Source organism: Nipponia nippon, unplaced genomic scaffold, assembly GCF_047370975.1.
Source record: "Nipponia nippon isolate SJK-2023a ecotype South Korea unplaced genomic scaffold, ASM4737097v1 scaffold_13, whole genome shotgun sequence".
Classification (NCBI taxonomy): Eukaryota; Metazoa; Chordata; class Aves; order Pelecaniformes; family Threskiornithidae; genus Nipponia; species Nipponia nippon.
In genome coordinates, this window is record NW_028262324.1 from 14,747,880 (window position 1) to 14,766,923 (window position 19,044).

The following is a 19,044-nucleotide window of genomic DNA, read 5'->3' on the forward strand; positions in this document are numbered from 1 at the left end:
TGCTCTGACCTCTGTATGTTGAAACTTTGATTGCATCTCACATCATCATGGCTCTTTCTTGGTGAGTCTCAGTGGGTCAATGCCTGCAGATATTCTTGTGGGTGGAAATGTGTGCAGCCTCTGCTTTAGTTTAACGCATATTAAAAGGGTAGATCAGGAAAGAGAATGTTTCCTGGACAGAAAAACGCCGGCTTATGTTTCATCCAGCTCCATACAAACTATAGAATCAGTCAAGTCTTGTGACAGTTGAGACTCTGACACCCATCCTCTGTCACACAGATATCACCTTTATGCACAGCTTTATGCATCTTTCGGGTTCCTGCTGCAGATCAGGTGTGTTGATATGATCCATCAGCATCTGACGGAGCAGCACTAAAGGGGGAGCATCCGAGGGTCGCTCTTGCCTTTCTTATGATGAGCTTTTTTCACGGACAAAATAAACACCCTGCAAAATCTCCAGGATGCTGCAGGCAACCTGAGTTTTGGGGTTTTGCTTTTCTAGTTATTTCTAAAGCTGTAGGACCAGTCAAGGCACGGCTGGAGAGTGCTGGGTGTGAATGTTGCAAGACAGTTCCTGCCCTGCGGATCCTATCGTGCTTGTTTATTTTTGTGTAAAACTTCTCAGCCCTTTCCTGCCTGCCTTTGAAAGGGGGAATCTCACAGTGGCCAGTTTAGGAAGCGTGAGGGCTGTCTTGCCATACTGGTTTGACACAAGTGGGGTTACAGAGAAGCTGTCGATCAGGTTCCCAAATTAACTGTGCTGTAGAAATTGTTGGGAAGGAGCAAGAAAAATAAAGCTGGTGATTAGTGTGGCATGTATGAGGACGTGCCATTCCCCTGAATGCTCTTGCCCTGCCCTTCAACCCTGCCAGCCTGGGCATTTCATGGCTTATTTCCTTCTGCTTAGCTGTGCAGTTGCTCTTATTTATTTATATGGATAATGTGCAAAGTCCTTTGGAAATTCCTTTTCTCTTTTAGTCACATCAGATGGCCACAGTATTACAGCAAACTGCTCTGACAGACTGAGATCAGAGTGGGTAAAAATTAAGGGTGGCTACTTCCACCCTGGAAATGCTCTCCTGTGCCAAGGAAAAGGCACCCCATGCGTGCTCTGGAAATGTTCTCCACGTGCTCTTGGTGCATGCCTTGCGCTTCAGCTTCGTGCTGCCTGTGCTTCACTCTTCTGCACTGGCTGGCAGGGAATATTAATTGGAAAGCAGCTTTGCAGAGAGCAGTTAATCTGTGGTTCTGCGTCTCAGTTGGTGCACAGCCCTTTCTCGCCCACCCATGACTGTTTAGGATCATGAGCAGAGCTCTCCATTTCACTAGGAACTGTTGTATCTCCTCTATCCAGCCCTCTCCTTGGTTTTTAAAACCCTTTTGTTTTGCTTGTAGATTGTGGGGGATGCGGTGGGCTGGGGGTTCGTGGTTCGAGGAGGAAGACCTTGCCACATCCAGGCAGTGGACCCAGGAGGACCCGCTGCTGCTGCAGGGATGAAGGTATTTCTTACTCATGGTAACTTAATAGGAGGCAGGACTTATGTCCTCTTTGAGCTTTTCAGGCTGAACACATCCTCCGTGATAATCCCTGCAGTGGAGATCAGTCGGATGGAGTCGGCACGTGGAGCTCCGGCAGTGCTGTGAGCGGCGGAGGGAAGGATGCTCTCCGCAGGCAAAGCGCACCGCGTGTGGCTGCACGGCGGCGGATTTGCCTTTTGCCAGGGCAGCACCGGGGCTGTGGGCAGCTAAAACTGGAAAACTCTGTCAAAACTAAGCTGTCCCTGTGGTAGACTTTGGAGCTGTTGAAACTGTTGGAGCTGCTAAAAACAAAGCAGTGAATTCCCAGTTCAGCTCTGGTAACTGTATATAACCCCAGTGAAGCAGGGAAGGAGCAGAGCTGTATCCTGAATCACCTGCTCTCACAGCTCCTGAGATGTAACGCATTTTGCGTTTCTCTGCTATTAACAACGTAGTTCCACGTGGAACTATTTTCCATATACATGAAAGCTTAATAACCTTAGACTGATGCCCTGATTTGATTCATCAAGTAACTTTCAGTATTTCCAGCTCAGGTGAAATGAACTGAGGTCTTGAAACTCATTTTAGACCCAGGCATGTATGGGTTTTGTGTGTAGAGTTTTAGGCATGAATGAAAGAAATGTTGAGTTTCACCGTTCCCTATAAAAACCCCAGCAACGAGGGATTAATTTCTACAAGCTGATATGAGTCTAAAGTCACATGGATATTTGATATAATGGGATTCTTCAGAGGCAGAGTGTGACTCCTTGTTTGCTTCAGGCAGGATTGGAAGGATTGAATTTGTTTCGTTTACTCAAGAGCCCAGTTAATTTCTCCTTCCCTAATCTCATTTGCTACCAAATTTCTAGGTGTTAATGGTGTGCCTCATTTCCATCTGTGAAATGAACCACTGCTCATAAATGAGTCTTTTTCTCTCTGTTAGCTCACAGTCTAAATCTCTTTGGTCCCTTTTTTATGATATTGTGATCGTAGCATAGTGGTTATTAGTGTAACTTATGGAGTGGTAATGCCTTAGGGTTTGCAGGATCTTGTGCAAGTTGTTTGCATTGCAGCTTCTGGCTCTAGTCAGTCATAGGCAGAAGTTGCCATGAAGGCATTGGCTGGAGGTAACTTGCCCTTCTCTCCTTGCAGGTGTGCCAGTTTGTTTTCTCAGTGAATGGTATGTACGTTTTGCATCTGGACTATCAGACCATCAGCAGCCTCATCATGACAGGACCACGAACTCTCGTGATGGAAGTCATGGAAGCCATTGAATGAGTGAAGGAGTCTCATCCCACCGCTGTTTGGAAAGGCAGGACACTCCACTAAGCAAGGATGGACTGTGGAGAGGGACCAAGCTTGACCATTCACTGTGAAATGTTAGTCAGTCATTTTAATTATATTTTCAAATAAATACATTCTAATGGACAAGTCTCGGATTTTGATGTTGAAATATTTGGCTCTACCTGTTCTTGAGAGGGTCTAAGCTCTTGCAGGTCCTTTTTAATGCCAGTGGGAGAGTTCAGCACATCACAAAATCAAGCCTTAGGACAAGCCATTCACCCAGCCAAGCTGCAAGGCAGGTGGTACAAGCTGGTAAGCAGCAAGACGTTTGATGTCAAGCAAGTGAGTACGTCTGAGCTCCCCTGAGTTGTCTGTGCAGTCTACCGAGAACACAATGTGCTTTCCAGATGGCCCGATAAGCTGTGCCATCAACTCTGTCAAGAAAATAAGGAAATGAATACAGCGATGTATGCTTCCTTGTACAGAAAGTCTAAGGCTCCTGCTACTCTCTTGGCTTAGCTACGCTCAAAGTCAGGACTGGTTGCTCTTTCCAGCTGTTTCTTGAACAGGTGAGACTTCCATGATTGTGCTTTTTAAGCATTATTAGGGGGTGGGGGCACAAATTCATTAACCAGCTTCACCTTGGCATGGAGCCAGGCAGAGGTCCCAAACATCACAGGCTGCTACCAACCTAGTGACGGGAGGCAGTGGGGGAAAGGAGAGACCCTAAACAGCACCTGTCCCCAAGGGAATGTGTCATAGTCGAAGGTTGACTCTGGAAGGGAACAGAAATGAGTTAAAGCCACCAAAATCCAGCCCCCCCAGGCCCTGTTGCTCCCAGGATGACTGCATTTGCAGGCGATGCAGAAAATATTCACATGCAGATTACCCTGGAAGTGAACTAAATACAGAATAACAGGTAATAACAAGAAACCGGGGAGGTTGCTTGCTTTCCAGTTCGCAGAGCATCCTGCTTGTGATCAGCCTGCAATGCTGTGGGTACAGCAGGATAATTTCCAGCACTCTTGCTTAGGGCAGGTCCCTCAGTGCAGCTCTTTTGGCCACCAACCAAGTCTTAAAAAAAAAAACCAAACCAACCAACCAAACAAAAAAACCCAAAAAAAAACCAAACCAAAAGAAATAGTCATTTTGATTTGTGTTAAAGTAGGAGCTGACTTTCTTGGAAAATCCAGTGTCAGCTGTATATTAGGTATTGTATTACTTCTGGCTGCCTTTTTTTCCTTGGTATAAAGGGATATGTGCTCCCCCAGCGCTGGTGCGGAGGTAACAGGACTACTTGGAGCACAGCGTTCCTGGAACATGGTCCAAGCGAGATGTTTGCGTTGATAATCCACTGGGGTCCTTCCAGCCCCTAAGTGAAACCAGACAATCTATTAAGCCATTTGTCAATGTACTCACAGTTGTTACTTCCAGCCATTCAGCGCACAAGCAAAGCAGCATCCATCTGCCTTCTTGCTTTTTAAATTCTGGTTTGTGTTGCTGGTCAGGGAGGGCTTGGGTGTCTGAGGTGGCCCCGAGTTTTAATCCAGAGTGCTGGGCTTGAACTACAATCAAAGCCAGGAGACCACAGCGTTTTGTGGGCACCTCGGGAAAGGCAGGCCAGAAAGCAAGAGCCCGAGCACAAGCATGGGAAGCAGCTCCAGATTCTTCTGACACAAGCAGAGCACAAATTTTAGCTCTGGATCTGAATTCCCTGAAAGTGAAGTGCGGGTCTGTGGTCTTTCCTTTCTCGCCTCCTCCTAGTTTTAAAGGAAACTGTGGCAAAGCTGAGCAACTACTGAAATCCAGTAGAAATTACAGAGGAGGTAATTTGTGGTATTTATGGGTAGGGCAGTGACAGCTCTCTCTCCCCAGGCTACCAAATGCTCCATGTTTTCTCTTAACAAGATTGAAGTGATTCCTTTTGGTGTTATCCTTTGGCCTGTATATTGTGATGCTTTTAAATACTTACTAGATTATAAAGCAAAACAACAATGAACTTCCAAATGTTTCTTTAGTGTGCACAAATACTTTACAACTCCTTTTTTTTTTTTCCCTACCTGAGCTGACACTTTCCAAGGTGCCTGTGTTTCCTATAGAACGGCCATTGAGAGTTTCTTGCAGCTCGCTCTGTTGCAATGAGAGACTGATGCCGACAGTCCCCCGAGATGCAGCTGAAAATCTGGCCTCTGTTTGTAATGAGAAATGCCACTGTCAGTTGTTCCATTCCTGGCAACGAGGACAAAATCTTGCCAAAAAAGTTTTGGTGCGGAGCTGGGCAGCTCTCCCAGGCACGGTGGGGGCTGGGGACCCCATGCTGGTGGAGGTCAGGGCTGTATCCCACAGCTGGGAAGCCTGCAGCACCATCGAGCTCCAGTTCATGATTCAGCCTCTGGCCTTGCAAAACTTACAGATGTGCTTAATTTCCTTAAACAAATGCAATGCAATTTGCCTTCAGTGCAAACGCTGGGCTCTCAAAAATATTTAATGGGATGTGAATGGGATGCGAATGACTTCATCCCTGGGAGTCTGACAGTGGGCGGGAGCCACGACTTGTTGCTGCGCTCTAGGAAATCAGTGTGCAGCTTCCTAGACATATATTTAGTATTTAGTTAGCAAAACCACTAAAAGCTGTTTACTGTTTTTCATAGAAGCAGTCTCTCGCTTTTCGTGCAGGCTTTATTTAGCTGCACGTAGGGGCCAAGCAGTGCTCTCTGCTGCGTGGCGAGGGGGAGGTGGGGGAATCGCTGTCCTTCTCCCCCTGCTCTCCCTCCCCTTCCTTATTCCTCCTGACGTCTGGGACTTGAAATCTCTAATCACGCCGAGGAGCAGATGAGGCGCCAGGGCTGCTTCTCCCACAATTTAAGAATGTAGCTGGATTCGTTGCGCCTCCCGGCTGACTCCAGGGAAAGCTGCGTCGCTCCACAGAGGTCTGTGGCTCATTCCCCTTTGGGGCTCAGATCGCAGGGATGCCAAGGAGGGGCTGTGTCGTTTTGTGGCGTGTGTGGGTATCGGCAGAGCAGGGAACTTCTGCAGGGTTTTGGTGTCTGGGAAACTTGGAGCTGGTGCAGCTCAGCTCAGGGCAGCGCTGCCGATGCTGCACAGCGGTGGCAGGTCTCATCCTCTTCTGGTGAAGTAGCTTCAAGACTTGCATTCACTGCAGGTTTGGTCTAAATATAGTGCCAGGACTGCTTTAGCAATTCTTTTGGAGTGATGGCTGTGAGAAATGCGCTTGGTTTGTGTTTTTTTTTTTTTCCTTCTATTTTGTGGTTAATAGTATAAAACCCGCAGGAAATTGCTGCCAGAGAGGACAGCACTTGGAAGGGTTTGTTAGCAATAGCAGTTGCCTGGGTGGGTTTTTCCCATCTGGAGGTGTGGTGTGGGTCTGCATCAAGCCGATGTTACTAAGCCTGCCTGGGCTGTGGGGAGCTGCAAAGGCTCAGCCTAGAAGTGAAACTTGTGCCTGACTTTTTTGAGACTGGCGCTGGGATAATTGAGGATTTTTGTTCAATAGTGGAACTGAAATACAGGAGATTTCCATGACAAAACAGAAAAGGGTTGATGAATGTGGGTTTTTTAATCTGCTCCTTTAATTAGCAAAGCACTTGGGGAGCGTGGGACAGATTTGCTCCCTGCAGCTGGCTGCCTCGGGCAGGTTGCGGGTCTCTGCTGCAGGGCTGTCCCTGGCGCTGTCCGTGTGTCCGGCAGTGAGCGGGCCATGAGGGGACACTGCTGCTGCCAGCGCTGCTGTGCAGAGGCGGCGATGCCCTCGGGGATGAGGAATGATGGAAATGTCCCCAGACTGCACCTGTGGAGGGTGGAAATAATTCACAGTGCCCCCCGATCCCCACTTTTAGTTGTGCTGATTTAAACATGTGGCAGGGATTTTTTGCATAGAAATTTTTTTCTTTAATTAAGGCAAATACTTTTAAAATTTCCTGTACAAATAAGGGGATCTCTGACTGTCTTAACCTCCAAATCCCCTCTGAGCACACAGCTGGGGCAAGCGGGAAGTGCTGTGTCCCCCCCACGTCCATTTTCCAGGCCCTGGAAATGCCACATGCTCCATGTGTTGCTGTCTTCAAATTCCTTCCCTGGGTGAGCAACGGGAGAGCGGCATCGGCGTGCGGAGGCAGGCTGATGTCACTGCGGTCCCCTCGGTCCCAGGGTCTGCAGCTCAGCCTGGCTGGATGGTGGCACCAGTCAGGGCAAAATTGGATGGGAAGGGACCATGGAGACCCGGTGGGGGCTTGGGGAGCCGCAGGTAACCTGCGGAGAGGGAGCTCTGCAGGGCGGGGAAGAGAGAGCTCCTCCAGCCGTGTGTCTTCCACCATCTCAAACAGGAGCATTTGTTATTCCTGCTTTGCAGGTAGGAAAACGAATGTTGGCAAAGAGGCAAAATAGCGGTGGGTTTGCCTCTGAGCTAGGAAGAAGAGATGAAGTCCCTGCTCCTTGCTTTAGTCCCAGTAAAGTGCCACACCCTGGGGACTTACTGGATCCAGCCTGGGTTAATATTGAACTCATCCTTACTGGCACATCAGGGTAGAAGCTCCTGGCTGAATCGCACACCGCAGTAAGCCCAGTTCAGGGCAGGCTGGAGAAGCCCCTGTGCTTATTTCACTGGACTGCAGATCCCGTACAACTCTGGTTAACATGAAAAGACCATACACAGTCAAGTGCTTTTGCCAGAGTTTGGCATCCCGTTTGCCAGCAGAGCCACAAGGAAGCTGCAAGGAAATCAGGAGCGGCTTGGTGGCATTGCAAAATGGCACAAATGACCTTTTGATTCAGGGAATTTGTCAAAAATTCAGGCTTCTTGCTGCTGTTTGGCACATGTACCTCTGCAGCCAGGGCAGACTTTGCTCTGCTTGAGATGACAGATTCCTGAAACCCACTTTTAAAATGTTTGCTGTTTTTTATAAGCAATGACTTCATTTTATTAGCTGGAAAAAAAAAAAAAAAACAACAAACAAGTGTTTCCCATGGCTAAGGGCTTCAGTTACACTGCAGTTGTTCTGTATAACCTGATCTTCAATCAAAAAAAAAAAAAAAAATCACAGACTGAGTAGAGTGGTTAACATCTCCCTGTTATAACTTGTATATTTTTCCATTGATTCTTACAGCAATTTAGAACTTATTTAAACACCAGGAGATCATGGCTGGGTCACTCACATGCATATTTATTTTTCCTTGAAATCTCTAAAAAGCTGAAGTATTTGAGGGGAAATAGGCATTTGCCAGGAGCCTTTAAATACCTGTCCATCAAAATGAACAGAAGTGAAATGTTACTGCAGACGGCGGTGGAGGAAACTTGTGTATGGTCTGGTTCTGCCAAAAGCAATAAGGCTGAAATGTGCAGCACAAAAATGACAGATGCCAATGATGCGTTGCAAAAGGCCAACAGCATATGTTTCAAACCTGGTATATTGAGAATGAGATGAGGGGGAGGCACTGTTTCCATTAGGGTGGTTTTATGCTGACCTGACATTTCTGACCCAAACTGAATAAAACTGAAATCCAGGCCAGCAAAGATAACTGAAGGTGCTCGAGGCCTGTGGGCTGTAGGCTGGCTGTCCTTAGCCAGCCAGCTTTGTCAATGCTGCAGAGGTTACTTCTAAGTCAAACTGATCCTCTGCCATGATTACGTCTGTGACTGCATCTGTTTTCGGTCTTGTTCAGGTGAACAAGTTAAAACAAGACTATCCCAACAAGTCCCGAATGTAACTTCTCAGGAACTGCGCCACAAAATCAGAAATAAAACCCTTGTTTCTAAACTGCTGACATATAAAGTCAGCCAGGTCTGTGGTATCCCTCCTGCTGCATAATTGCTTTATCACAGCGACTGCAGGGTCGTTAAATCTGTGGTGTGAGGAGCTTGTCTGTCAAAGAGTGCTCTTCTAAATGCTTTTCCCCTTATGATCAGTGCATGCATTGCAGGGACATGAGAAAGATGCTGTGTGTTTGTATACCTGTGTTGGTTTTGGCCATGATAATTGGAAATAATTACTTATGTAGTATTTAAAACAGAAGTTGTTCTGGAATCTGTGTCTGTCCAGTGATTTGGCCGATGTTGCTTATTGCTGTGATCAGAGCAGAACCCAGCACGTACTGTACCACTGTTGAGATCGTCCTACCAAGAGGGCAGTGCCCATCTCCAGGACCAAGCAGGCTGAGAGGAGTACTGGGTCAAAGCCTGCTCCCCATCAGATGTATAAACTCCATTTAGTACTGGCCCAAGGCATTGAACAGCTGTATTGGAGAGACCAAGAATGTTAAATAGTGTATACGAATTGCAGGAAAATTCAGTATGTGCTTCTCCATCCACACTTTCAGCGCTGTCAGTGGTGTATAGAGTTGTAGATCTCAGCTTGTGGTCCCTTAACTGAGGACTGCAAAAAGACTGGGTATTGTCATGGTGAAATGTAACTTTTAATTCTCCTGCCTGATGTTTGCCTTCTCGTAGGTCCTGGTCACCATGCTGATTCGTACTTGTTTCTTTTTTGCCTGCCTGCCTGTGGCGAGCCATGTCTGGGGACGAGCGGGCCAAGGTAAGGAGCCGTCCTGCCCTTGCTCTGGGCAATTCCCTATGGTTTGGCTATCACCTGGGTTAATTTGCTCAGCCTGAGCCCTTCCCGCTGGGACATTCCCAATCACACGCAGGATTTCAGGGGGCTGCTGTGCTCTGGTGTCTGGTGGTGAAGCTCCAAACAGCCCGTTCGCACACGTGAAGAACACCAGGAGATGAGGGGGCCCATTTGGGGAGAGTATGTCCATCCCTCCCCACCCTGCAAAGCCTGTCCTCATCACTGGCAGCAGTTCAGCATGCCGCTCCCTCGCACCAGGAATGCATTTCAGCCTATATAAGCAATGAAGGGTGCTTACGCGATCTGCAAATGAAGCTTGAGAAATAGGAAGAAAAAGCGGTGTTGCTTTTGTTAGTCACTGCGTCTGTCCTGTACTCTGAAACTATTGCTTTGGGGGTATATGGTGATATGTGGTGCAACGTCTGGATAAGAAAGCACGTGAGGTGCATTCCTCCTGTAACATATAGGGCTCCCATAGTACCATAAATGATCAGAAAATACCTATAGCACCTCACCATAGTCTTTCTGATGTTGAAGATCCACCTTTATTTTATGTTTGAACCTTCAGTGGAAGTGGTCAGCACAAAGGTTTCTCGAGAGGCAAGGGCATTTCAGAGTATCTTCCAGACCAGCCTGTGCAGTTAAGTCTGGGCTTAACTCCCTGTCAGCCGGAGACCAAGGTTACAGCATCAAATAATGCACATCCAACACAGGGCAGGGAGACAGTGGAGCCTTCATGGCGCTGGGATTCATTTGCATCCAGCACATAATGGCGCTTTAGAGGATGCTGTCTTTTCTGGTTTGTCTGGGGACATTCTTGCCTTTTTAGCTTCCCGGCTCCTAGAGTGATGGCCGAGGAGCTGGACCACACTTGGCCAAAAGAAGACAGCTCCATGTTTAATCTAACTATGAATTCCCCTCATTGTTCCCTGATCTTTTTACCACTTCTCTTAGGCGTGATTCTGGGATTTTATTTTGCCCCTCACCCCTCTTCCCCATGTTTTCTTTCTTCCCCTTCAGATTTGCCTGGGGTGAGATGTGAATCTGAGCTTTGTTTCCCCAAAATAGTTATCTGCTTGTTGGGCAGCCTGCAGGAAGTCTCTACAAGGAAAGGTTAAGGCACAGATGTTGGGCTGAGATAAGCAAGTCCTCACTGCCAGCTCTCACTGCTTTCCTGGGCTGTGACTTCATGGCAAAGATGCCAGGAGATGTCTGGATGTGATGCAAGACCAGATTAGGGACTTGAGGAGTCCTATCCAACACACAGCTTGCCAGCACTGAGCAGGACACTCCAGGTCACCCTAAGCTTTTTTTTATGAGTAATGGTCAAGGGAAAGACATTGGTAACAACTGCAGATGAGGGTGGGCATTTGAGTGCAGATGCTTGTAGGGCACAGGCAAAGGATGCGCTCACTCATTGCAAATTAGGGCAGCCTGCTGGAAAGGCAGCTGTAGGCACGGTGTCAGGCAGGAGGGGAGATAAATCTGCTGAGTTGCCATCCTGTATCCAATCAAGCGAAAAAGTTTCATATGGTGACATTTGTACGACAGTACAGCTGTGTTTAACCAAGGAATCATTGATTCAAAGAGTGACACATGAGTTCAGACATCTAGCTGGGGTTTAAAAGATATCGGTGAAATCTGGAGATGATAAGGGAATGTGCTCTTTCTTCTTTTTACCTCCTTGTCTGATATGATTTTTTTCCTAAGGATTTGTCATTTAGTTTGCTGCTCCCTGCAGCAAACTGATACAAGCTGGTGCCCATGAGTTATGGTCCTGCCAGGAACTGTTATTTACACTTTATCAGGTTTTCTTTCTTCTTTTCTTCTTTTTTTTTTTTTTTTTTTCTTTTTCTTTCTAAACCCAGTTGGTCCTTGGAGCTGCCTCTGAAATTATCTTTCTGCAGAAGTATGGGATCCATCACCTGGGGAATTTCTGTATTTCTCGGCAGCCCAAGCCTATCGAGGAGCTTCATTGAGCCCTTTTATCTCTTTCCTGCCCTCCCATTTCAGATGTTTGCACTAAACACACTTGCTGAAACAAAACGTCCTGCATGAAACATCCTGGGAGATGAGCCTCCAAGATGTCAGGGGTGTGGAGAAAGCCCTCACTTCTGTGGGAGGCTGTTTTCCCTGTTTGCAGCAGTATATATTGAGGCTTCATTCGAGGCATGAGAAACTCCTCTTTGCATAGGGTGGAGGCTACAGAATTGCAGTGGCTCGTGGCAGGTTGCCTGGCAGAGGTGCAGGGGGACTGCAGGAGTTGCTGTGCAGCGTCAGAGGATGCTGAGGACTTGCATGGGATGGTGAAGGTTTCCTCTGTGCTGCGACTGTTCCCGTGTCCATAGAGGAGATGGCATATGTGGTGTTTTGTGTGTGCATGTGCAGAGGGAGGAATTGCACCCCTAACAGCATGGACACATCTCCTTCCCAGGGTCAGGCCGGCTGAAACTCACTGTCCTTTCAGAAGACAGGCTCCAAATGAAATGGAAAGAGACCGAAGGGAACATCAACGGTTACAAAGTTCGGGTAAAGCCCATGGCAGGTATGTGCTAATGCATTGGACATCAGACCCAGCAGAGACTTGTGTATGAGTGAGGGACTGTGCTCCACTTTTTGACTGGTGGACAACAGGATTGAAGTAAGACCATTATTTAGACCTTAAGGTGATAGAGGCAAGGCAGAGGGAATTATCTGCTGGTTGTTCTGGTTTCAAGTGTTGATTACCTAGATCAAAACTTTCCACTGGTCTGTACACACAGTACGGACAAGAAACTTTTCTGGCCATCACGAGAGCAGTCTGTAGTGCCATGTCAGTGCAGGCACAGTCCCTCTATCACTCATTCACAAGAGAGAGATGAAATTCAGCTCTCTTCATCCTAGGGGAAAGGCTTAGCCAGAAAGCTTTGCTCTTTGGGACTGTGTGAGAAAAAAGATGAGGAAAGGTTCACTGTCTGGTTCTTCTGTTGGAGCTCCCAGCTGTGCCCCCACCTCCAGGGACATGGGATGGGAAGTTCTTGGGGGGCTCAGAACCCCAGCTCCCTACATCAGCCAAGCTCCAGCTCTCCCTGACTTCGGATGCTGAACCTGGTGGTGTTGGAAGGACACGATGTCCCTCAGCAGGGAGCAATGGTTGGAGGCAACCTTAGGCTTGGCTGGCATTTGGGTTTCAGTTGCTGCCACTCTCCCAGCAAGCCAGAGAAGGGAGCTGCCAGGCAGGAGTGTGTGTGGCAGAGCTCTTGTGATCACCCCCCCGCTTTTAGCTCAGCCCCCACCTGTTTCCCAAGCTGAGGCAGGAGGTTTCTCATTCCTTCCCTGCCCTGCGCCTCCCTGGGCCTCAGCTCAGCAGGGAGCGATGAGCATCCCGGGAATGCAGGGAATCCCCACCGACACATGCCTGAGGCTTTCCCTCTGTGTAGGCTGGGGACCTCCAGCCCCAGGATGGCGGGGTCAGAAACACATCCATCCTCATAATTTAAAGCTTGTAGACCTTTCTTAATCAGAGGATTTTAGGGAGCTAGTTTGCCTCTCTCCCTTTGTTTTGTGTGGCACAGAGACCATGGTGCAGCATTTGGCTGCTGCGTTGCAGAGCTGCCTCGCTCCATCTGCTCACTGCTGTGCCCGTGCAGAAATGCCCCAGTTCTTGACTGGTGAAGGCATCACAGCCCCAGGACAGGTCCCAACACTGTTGGGCATGGCTGGAGTGGTCTGGAGGCAGTGCTGGGCCAGAAATGAGCTGTCTCCCTGCAGAGAGCAGCTGCCCTTGGAGAGAGAAGGGGCTTGCAGAGACAGCACAGCGAGAGTGGCTGGGATAAGTCAGATGAGTCCCAAGTGCCAGTGGTGACCTCCAGAGACACCAAGCCACTTCCTCATTTTGTCACGTTCCTCAAGCACATCCATTGGTTGGATGTTTTCACAAGCCGTATTTACTAGCAATTGCCCAGTCTTTACCCTCTGAAGACTGGTTTTTCATTCAGCAACTCCCTGAGAAGTTGGTGAGAGTTGCACTAATGCTGGGTGGGAACTGGTTTTCCATTTTGGGCACATATCAGGGATTTAAAAAATAAATAACAAACTAAACATTCTCAACTCTGGATTGGGAAAAAGAGCAAAAATCAGAGATCCATAAAATTAAAAAAAAAAGAAATAGGAGTTGACTGTGGTCCCTAGGCAGACATTCCCTGCATTTCGGCTCTGCATTTCAGCTACTGTCAGCTTAAATTTAAGCTTTAACAGTCTCTGAACTGTGGCTTCATCCCACCTCAGGGGACTCGGAGCAAGAAGTTATGCTGAAAACCAAGACTCCCAAAGCCACAGTGGGGGGGCTGAGCCCTACCAAGGAATACACGCTGCAGGTCTACGTGCTCAATGGCTCCCAGGAAGCCCTGTTTGCCAAAAGGAAATTTGTGAGTAAGTAGAGAGTGATACCTTTTACCATTCAGAGAGCTCTGAGGCTCTTGGAGATGTGGCTTCTCAGAGCTCATCCTCTGGCATATGCCCAATAGACTATGCAGCAATCACAGAGCCTGTTACTGTTTTGGCTGGAAGGTTGAAAAGGGGGGGTGGTGAAGACCCAGGGGATGAGGGATGGACTGTGACTCACAGACCTGTCTAGATTGACTCTCCCTCTCTGTTTTTGGTCATCTTACAGTAGAGGAACTGAAAAATGCATCCCAGACTAGAAATAACCGAAGAAACTTAGGAGCTGCATCAGGAAAGAACCTCACCTCTTTGGGGAGCTCAGCAGCTGAGCACAGTGGGGTGGCAGAGGCCACCCCACCACCCCTGAACACCGCCTTGACACAGCCAGGTGGGTGCACTGACTGTCTGGAGTCACATTGGATTGATTTTGAGCCACGGCCTCTGCCATGCTACCATGGTTGGAGCATTAAGTACAGCTGTCCCTAAAACCACTCCCACCCACTACCTGCAACCCCTACTTCATCAGGGACATTCATTCAGTGAGACATGTTATCCCAGTCTCATCTCTTGCGTGCAGTTCTTAACTACAAAAACACAGTAAGCAACCTAAAAATATTTGCCCCTCATGCTAGCCAACCTGAAAAAGCACATCCATGCATTCCTGGGGCTGACAGGTATTCAGATTCAGCAGATACAGTCATATCCTTCAACTGAGAGCGGATCCTTTGAGAACAAGCTGCTTCCTAAGCATTGGGGCTAATGGTGCTTGATTTCCTAAGCTGCATCCCAAGGTTGGCTGCAGATGGGCTACAAGAAGGTGAGAGCCCTCCCCTATGGCTGAGGACTGTATGTAACTGCATAGATTCTCATGTATCTGGCAAGAAGGTTTTCATGAGTTCAAAAGGCAATGTGTTGATGGAAGAAAGATCCATCAGAGCCATTTTACAGAAAGACTTGCACTAGCTCAGGATGTTTCAGAGTCACAGATTGCTGAGGTCTGGAGAGTACACCGGGTATCAGGTGCCATGGTATGTTTTGCTGGTTTATACTTTATAAACATGCATTATATTTTTATCATCAAAGATAATGGGAAGCACACACTTTTGATGTGACCCACTGCTAACATTATTATTAACTCATGAGCCCATGTGCAGCCCTCTCAGAAAGGCATGAATGAAGACGGTCTCCTTTATCTAGTTACCTATCTGCACAAAGCTTGTAGGACTTTTATCCTCTCCAAGCCCCCACACCTCTGTCAGATGTGGCTTCAATCAGCCGATGAGTGGAGCAGGTTGCATGGGGATAACACAGCTAGGGACAATGGGATTTTTCTCTTTGGAGCACAGCAAAGGGCAGAGCTGAAAAGAAAAGACAGAAGGGGATTCAGCCAAAGGGCTCAGGAGAAACGACAAGAAACCAGCCCATTGTGGAGGCCAGTGTGACAGAAGCAACACCAACAACCACAAAATCATCACAGCGCACTCGTGCAAAGCCAGAGCAAGAGTCTCTAGGAAAAGAAAAACCCACAAAGGATTCATTGAGGCGAGGTGAGAGGGGTTTCAAACATATCTTGCTCTTTCTTCCCTACTGTTTTCCCTAACACTCATTGAATACAAGCTTTCCATCCCACCCTCTGTCACCAAGATTTTCAGGAGTACAGTGCTGCTGATAGTGCTTTCAATTGCTAGGTCATACTTTGGGGAACTGTCAGGGATCACTGGAGAAATTTCGAGTTCTGTAGAATATCACAGATTTTAAGGCAAACTGGAGCTAGGCCAAAAATTCCTTCCAGATGATTTAATTTATTGATTTGTCACTATTCTCTCTCTTCGTGTTGCCACCTCCCCCTTCTGACAGATCCATGCAAGAGTTTGTATTCTTCAACAGACCCCCCAAGCCATGGACCTTTCCAAGCCTTCAGAAGGGGAGGGGCGCGTCAGTGATGTCCCTTACCCAACCTGCTCCACCCCCTGGACTCGTTCTTCGTGTTTCACAGATAACTGATCCATGATGATCCTTCAGATTCGTCAGTTGAGACTATGGCAGGGCAGATGGCTCACAGCACTGTTGAAGTGGTGGGAATGGGATTGGCCAGAGCATCCTCATTTGGTCCCTTGAGACCAGTAGGAATCCATGACTGTGAAAAGAGATAGAAGAGTAACCTCCTTGCAGCCCACTGAACCTTGGTGGGATCATCTATTTCCCTCCACCAAAGATGGAAAACCTCCCATCCAAAAAAATGTTTGGGGAAGATGCATTTGATCAGCAACATGCCCTATCTTATCCTCTGTTAAGCTGCAGGCCTGGTGTGGGGAGAGAGGCGGGGCCTGAATATCTGTGATGCCAGCAGGTTTTTACGGAGAGATTGGATTTAATGTAAAGCCACGAAATAATTATAGCCCACGGGATCTCATGATGGAATGGAATTAAGCAATCACCTGCAGTTCTTGGAGACTTAGGCTAGATAAAAGGGAAGCACAGGGCTGGGTTTGAGACTTAACGGAGCTGACAGCTTGCAGAGAGCAGTGCTTGGGTTAGGCACACACTTCCTGACAGCTTTAACCCATTCTTTGCAGAAATGCAGCTGCGCACCACTCAGTTTCTTGGTACTGAGATGGGTTACCCTGAGCCATGTGGTTTTCCCAAGAAGCTGGGATGTGTCAGGCTGGCAGATGGTCCAATCCACCATCCAGACAAGGCCTTACACTGCAGATTTGCTTTTTATCGTAAGACTGATGCAGTTTTTCCTCCTTTACAATTGCTTCTCTCAATATCAAACCTTATCCCTCTCAGGTTCCCAGTTTCAATGCGACATATCTGCAATGACTGATATCATCCTGCTTGTGGATGGATCCTGGAGCATCGGACGCAACAATTTCAAGCTCATTAAGGAGTTTCTGAGCAATTTGATTTCCCCATTCAGTATTGCCCAAGACAAGATAAGAGTAGGTAGGACACTTTCCTGTTTCCTGACCTTGGGAAGTCCGTGTTCCAAGGGGCCTTGGTGGTTCCTGTGGTTATGTGCTCCTTTGAGGAGCTTTTATTCCTTTAGGATGGGGTCCTGCTTGTTGCTCTTGACAGCCTTTCCCATCTGGTAGCAAGCTCTGGCCTCTAGCGGCTGTAAGAAATAGTTGCACAGTGAACAGAAGCATCTTCTGGGCAGCACCACATCAGGCATTGATGCTGAGACACATTTGGGATTTGCTGCCTACCTCTGATGAGGTGCTCAGCCTCCACAGCACTGCTCAGGCAGATATGGTGGCAATGCTGCATTGGAGCTGCTTTGGGTTCAGCTAAGAATGGTGCTGCTTCCAGTTCAGAGTGATGCTAACCCCAGCAGATGACACTGGCCACGTTGTGCATGAAACAGGACAGTGTAAATCCTTCCCACTCCTTACAGCCGACTAGTTTGACCCCGATTAACACTGAGACCTTATCAAATACTTCAGAGCATCACCACAGGGGTAAGTGTACCCAGTGGGGTCTGAGGCATCACCTTGCTGCCTGCATGACAAGGACCATGCAGAGAAGAGGAGCTAGAAACCACATCTGCTCACCCCCAGTCCCATTCATTATTTTGTATCATCCTCCCATGGCAAGCCTGATGCTGCCTCCCCAAAATGAATCTGCTCTTGCAGCTTAACTTGGCTTTCATGATGCAAATAGCTCTCGCCTTCCCCAGGGCTGTCGCAGTACAGCAGTGATCCCCGCACAGAGTGGGATCTGAGCGCTTACTCTACGAGGGACCAGGTGCTGGAGGCCGTGAAGAATTTGCGGTACAAGGGCGGCAACACCTTTACAGGTAACTCCAGCTCTCAGGTCTCTGCTAAATGATCTGTGCGGCTGCAGAGGGGAAAGACGTTCCCATGGGATGACCTCCATGGGGACCAAAGCCATGGGGGCAGAGAAAAGAGTAAAAACAGGGGGGTTGTCGCAAGGCTGTAGCACACCATCCATCTCTGCTCCTCCCCAGGTCTGGCACTGACCCACGTCCTGGAGCAGAATCTGAAAACAGATGCTGGTGCCCGGCTGGAGGCTGAGAAGCTGGTAATACTCCTGACTGATGGAAAATCCCAGGATGACGCCAACCTGGCTGCTCAGACATTGAAAAACCTGGGCATAGAGATATTTGCCATTGGTAAGATCACAGCCATTGATAAACAGTAGAACAAAGTCAACCTACTTTTGATCTTCTTCAAACTGAATGTTATGTTCCCTGAACTTTGATAGAAGCATCCTGATGCTTTAACACTAAGGTGATGGGTAAGACCTCATTACATTCTGGCTAAGATGAAAATTAACTCATTTATTCAGCACAGGCAGTGTCTTCAAAAGGGACTTTGTTTGTTTAGAAAAAACTCTCATTCACAGGAGATATTTCACACCTCCCATCCATAAAGACCTTTGTGATCCTCAGAGACCTGTGCCATGAGAACAATATTCTCAGCTGAGCAAATAGGCGAGAGAACACTGTATTGGGGAGGGCTGGAGACCTCCTTTATAATTGCTGCCACTCATAACTTTCTATTTCTCTGAATAATAACTTTATCTGTTCTTTGCTATCCAGCAGCAATAATGAGACATGAAATGGCCTTGACCAGCCCTGTCTTGATGACTAAACAAGTCTGCTCGACTAATACACGGGCAATAAAGTTACATAGAAAACTCACCTAAAATTGCAATCTCCAAAACTTTAAGTGCTAATTTCTGTTGGGAAGACACAAGCAAGGGTGTATTGCATAGGGTTATGTAGCTAAGTGGCTGGCACTGTGATTTCTTTCATGGACTGAGTGAAGCTGCTGAGCCTCAGCTGTATGTTGTGCAGCACAACAGACTAACAACTGTGTACCTGAAATCACTTGGGGATCTGTTCCTGGCTGGTGTCTTTGCCTTTCCACTCTCGTTAGAGGAAGATCACATTCTTTGGTCCTTGAACATCAGGACCTGAGTGCAAGAGCAAGCAAGAAAAAGGCTAGCAAAGCTGTTAAGGTAATGGTCTTGGACTTGAGAAACCAGGTGAGATCCCTATCTGGCAATGGTACCGCTTGGGCAATGCTAAGGTGACCTTGAGCCTAGCACTGGGAAGCAAAATAAATTGTATGCTGTGGGGCTTGGTCTGTAGAGGGTTAATGAGGATGCAGAGCAGAAGGATAGGGATGGAGGATGCTGTGATAGTGAAATTCTGCTAAATAAATGGTCTGCTTTTTGCTCATCTGTGACACTCTTGAAATCCAGT

At 47.7% G+C, this 19,044-nt stretch overlaps 2 protein-coding genes across 9 annotated transcripts in view; both read left to right on the forward strand.

The window, feature by feature from the left end:
• Positions 1 to 2,949, forward strand: part of LOC104020042 (DEP domain-containing mTOR-interacting protein) — a 29,154-nt gene extending 26,205 nt beyond the window's left edge. For 4 of the 5 annotated variants that reach the window (XM_087749853.1, XM_087749854.1, XM_009473407.2 and 1 more), the window contains 2 exons: positions 1,396 to 1,500; positions 2,671 to 2,949. In XM_087749853.1, the coding sequence (XP_087605979.1) occupies positions 1,396 to 1,500; positions 2,671 to 2,796 (231 nt within the window). In that variant the 3' untranslated portion in view covers positions 2,797 to 2,949. Of the gene's footprint in view, positions 1 to 1,395; positions 1,501 to 2,670 lie in introns of those variants that run through there. The other variant, XR_015702956.1, reaches the window with a different exon arrangement.
• Positions 2,950 to 5,599: 2,650 nt separating this feature from the next.
• Positions 5,600 to 19,044, forward strand: part of COL20A1 (collagen type XX alpha 1 chain) — a 52,758-nt gene continuing 39,313 nt past the window's right edge. For 3 of the 4 annotated variants that reach the window (XM_087749714.1, XM_087749712.1, XM_087749716.1), the window contains exons 1-9: positions 5,600 to 5,732; positions 9,266 to 9,350; positions 11,821 to 11,931; positions 13,653 to 13,796; positions 14,038 to 14,196; positions 15,155 to 15,355; positions 16,602 to 16,757; positions 17,491 to 17,610; positions 17,782 to 17,946. In XM_087749714.1, coding sequence (XP_087605840.1) covers positions 9,278 to 9,350; positions 11,821 to 11,931; positions 13,653 to 13,796; positions 14,038 to 14,196; positions 15,155 to 15,355; positions 16,602 to 16,757; positions 17,491 to 17,610; positions 17,782 to 17,946 — 1,129 coding nt within the window. In that variant the 5' untranslated portion in view covers positions 5,600 to 5,732; positions 9,266 to 9,277. The remainder of the gene's footprint in view (positions 5,733 to 9,265; positions 9,351 to 11,820; positions 11,932 to 13,652; positions 13,797 to 14,037; positions 14,197 to 15,154; positions 15,356 to 16,601; positions 16,758 to 17,490; positions 17,611 to 17,781; positions 17,947 to 19,044) is intronic. The other variant, XM_087749715.1, reaches the window with a different exon arrangement.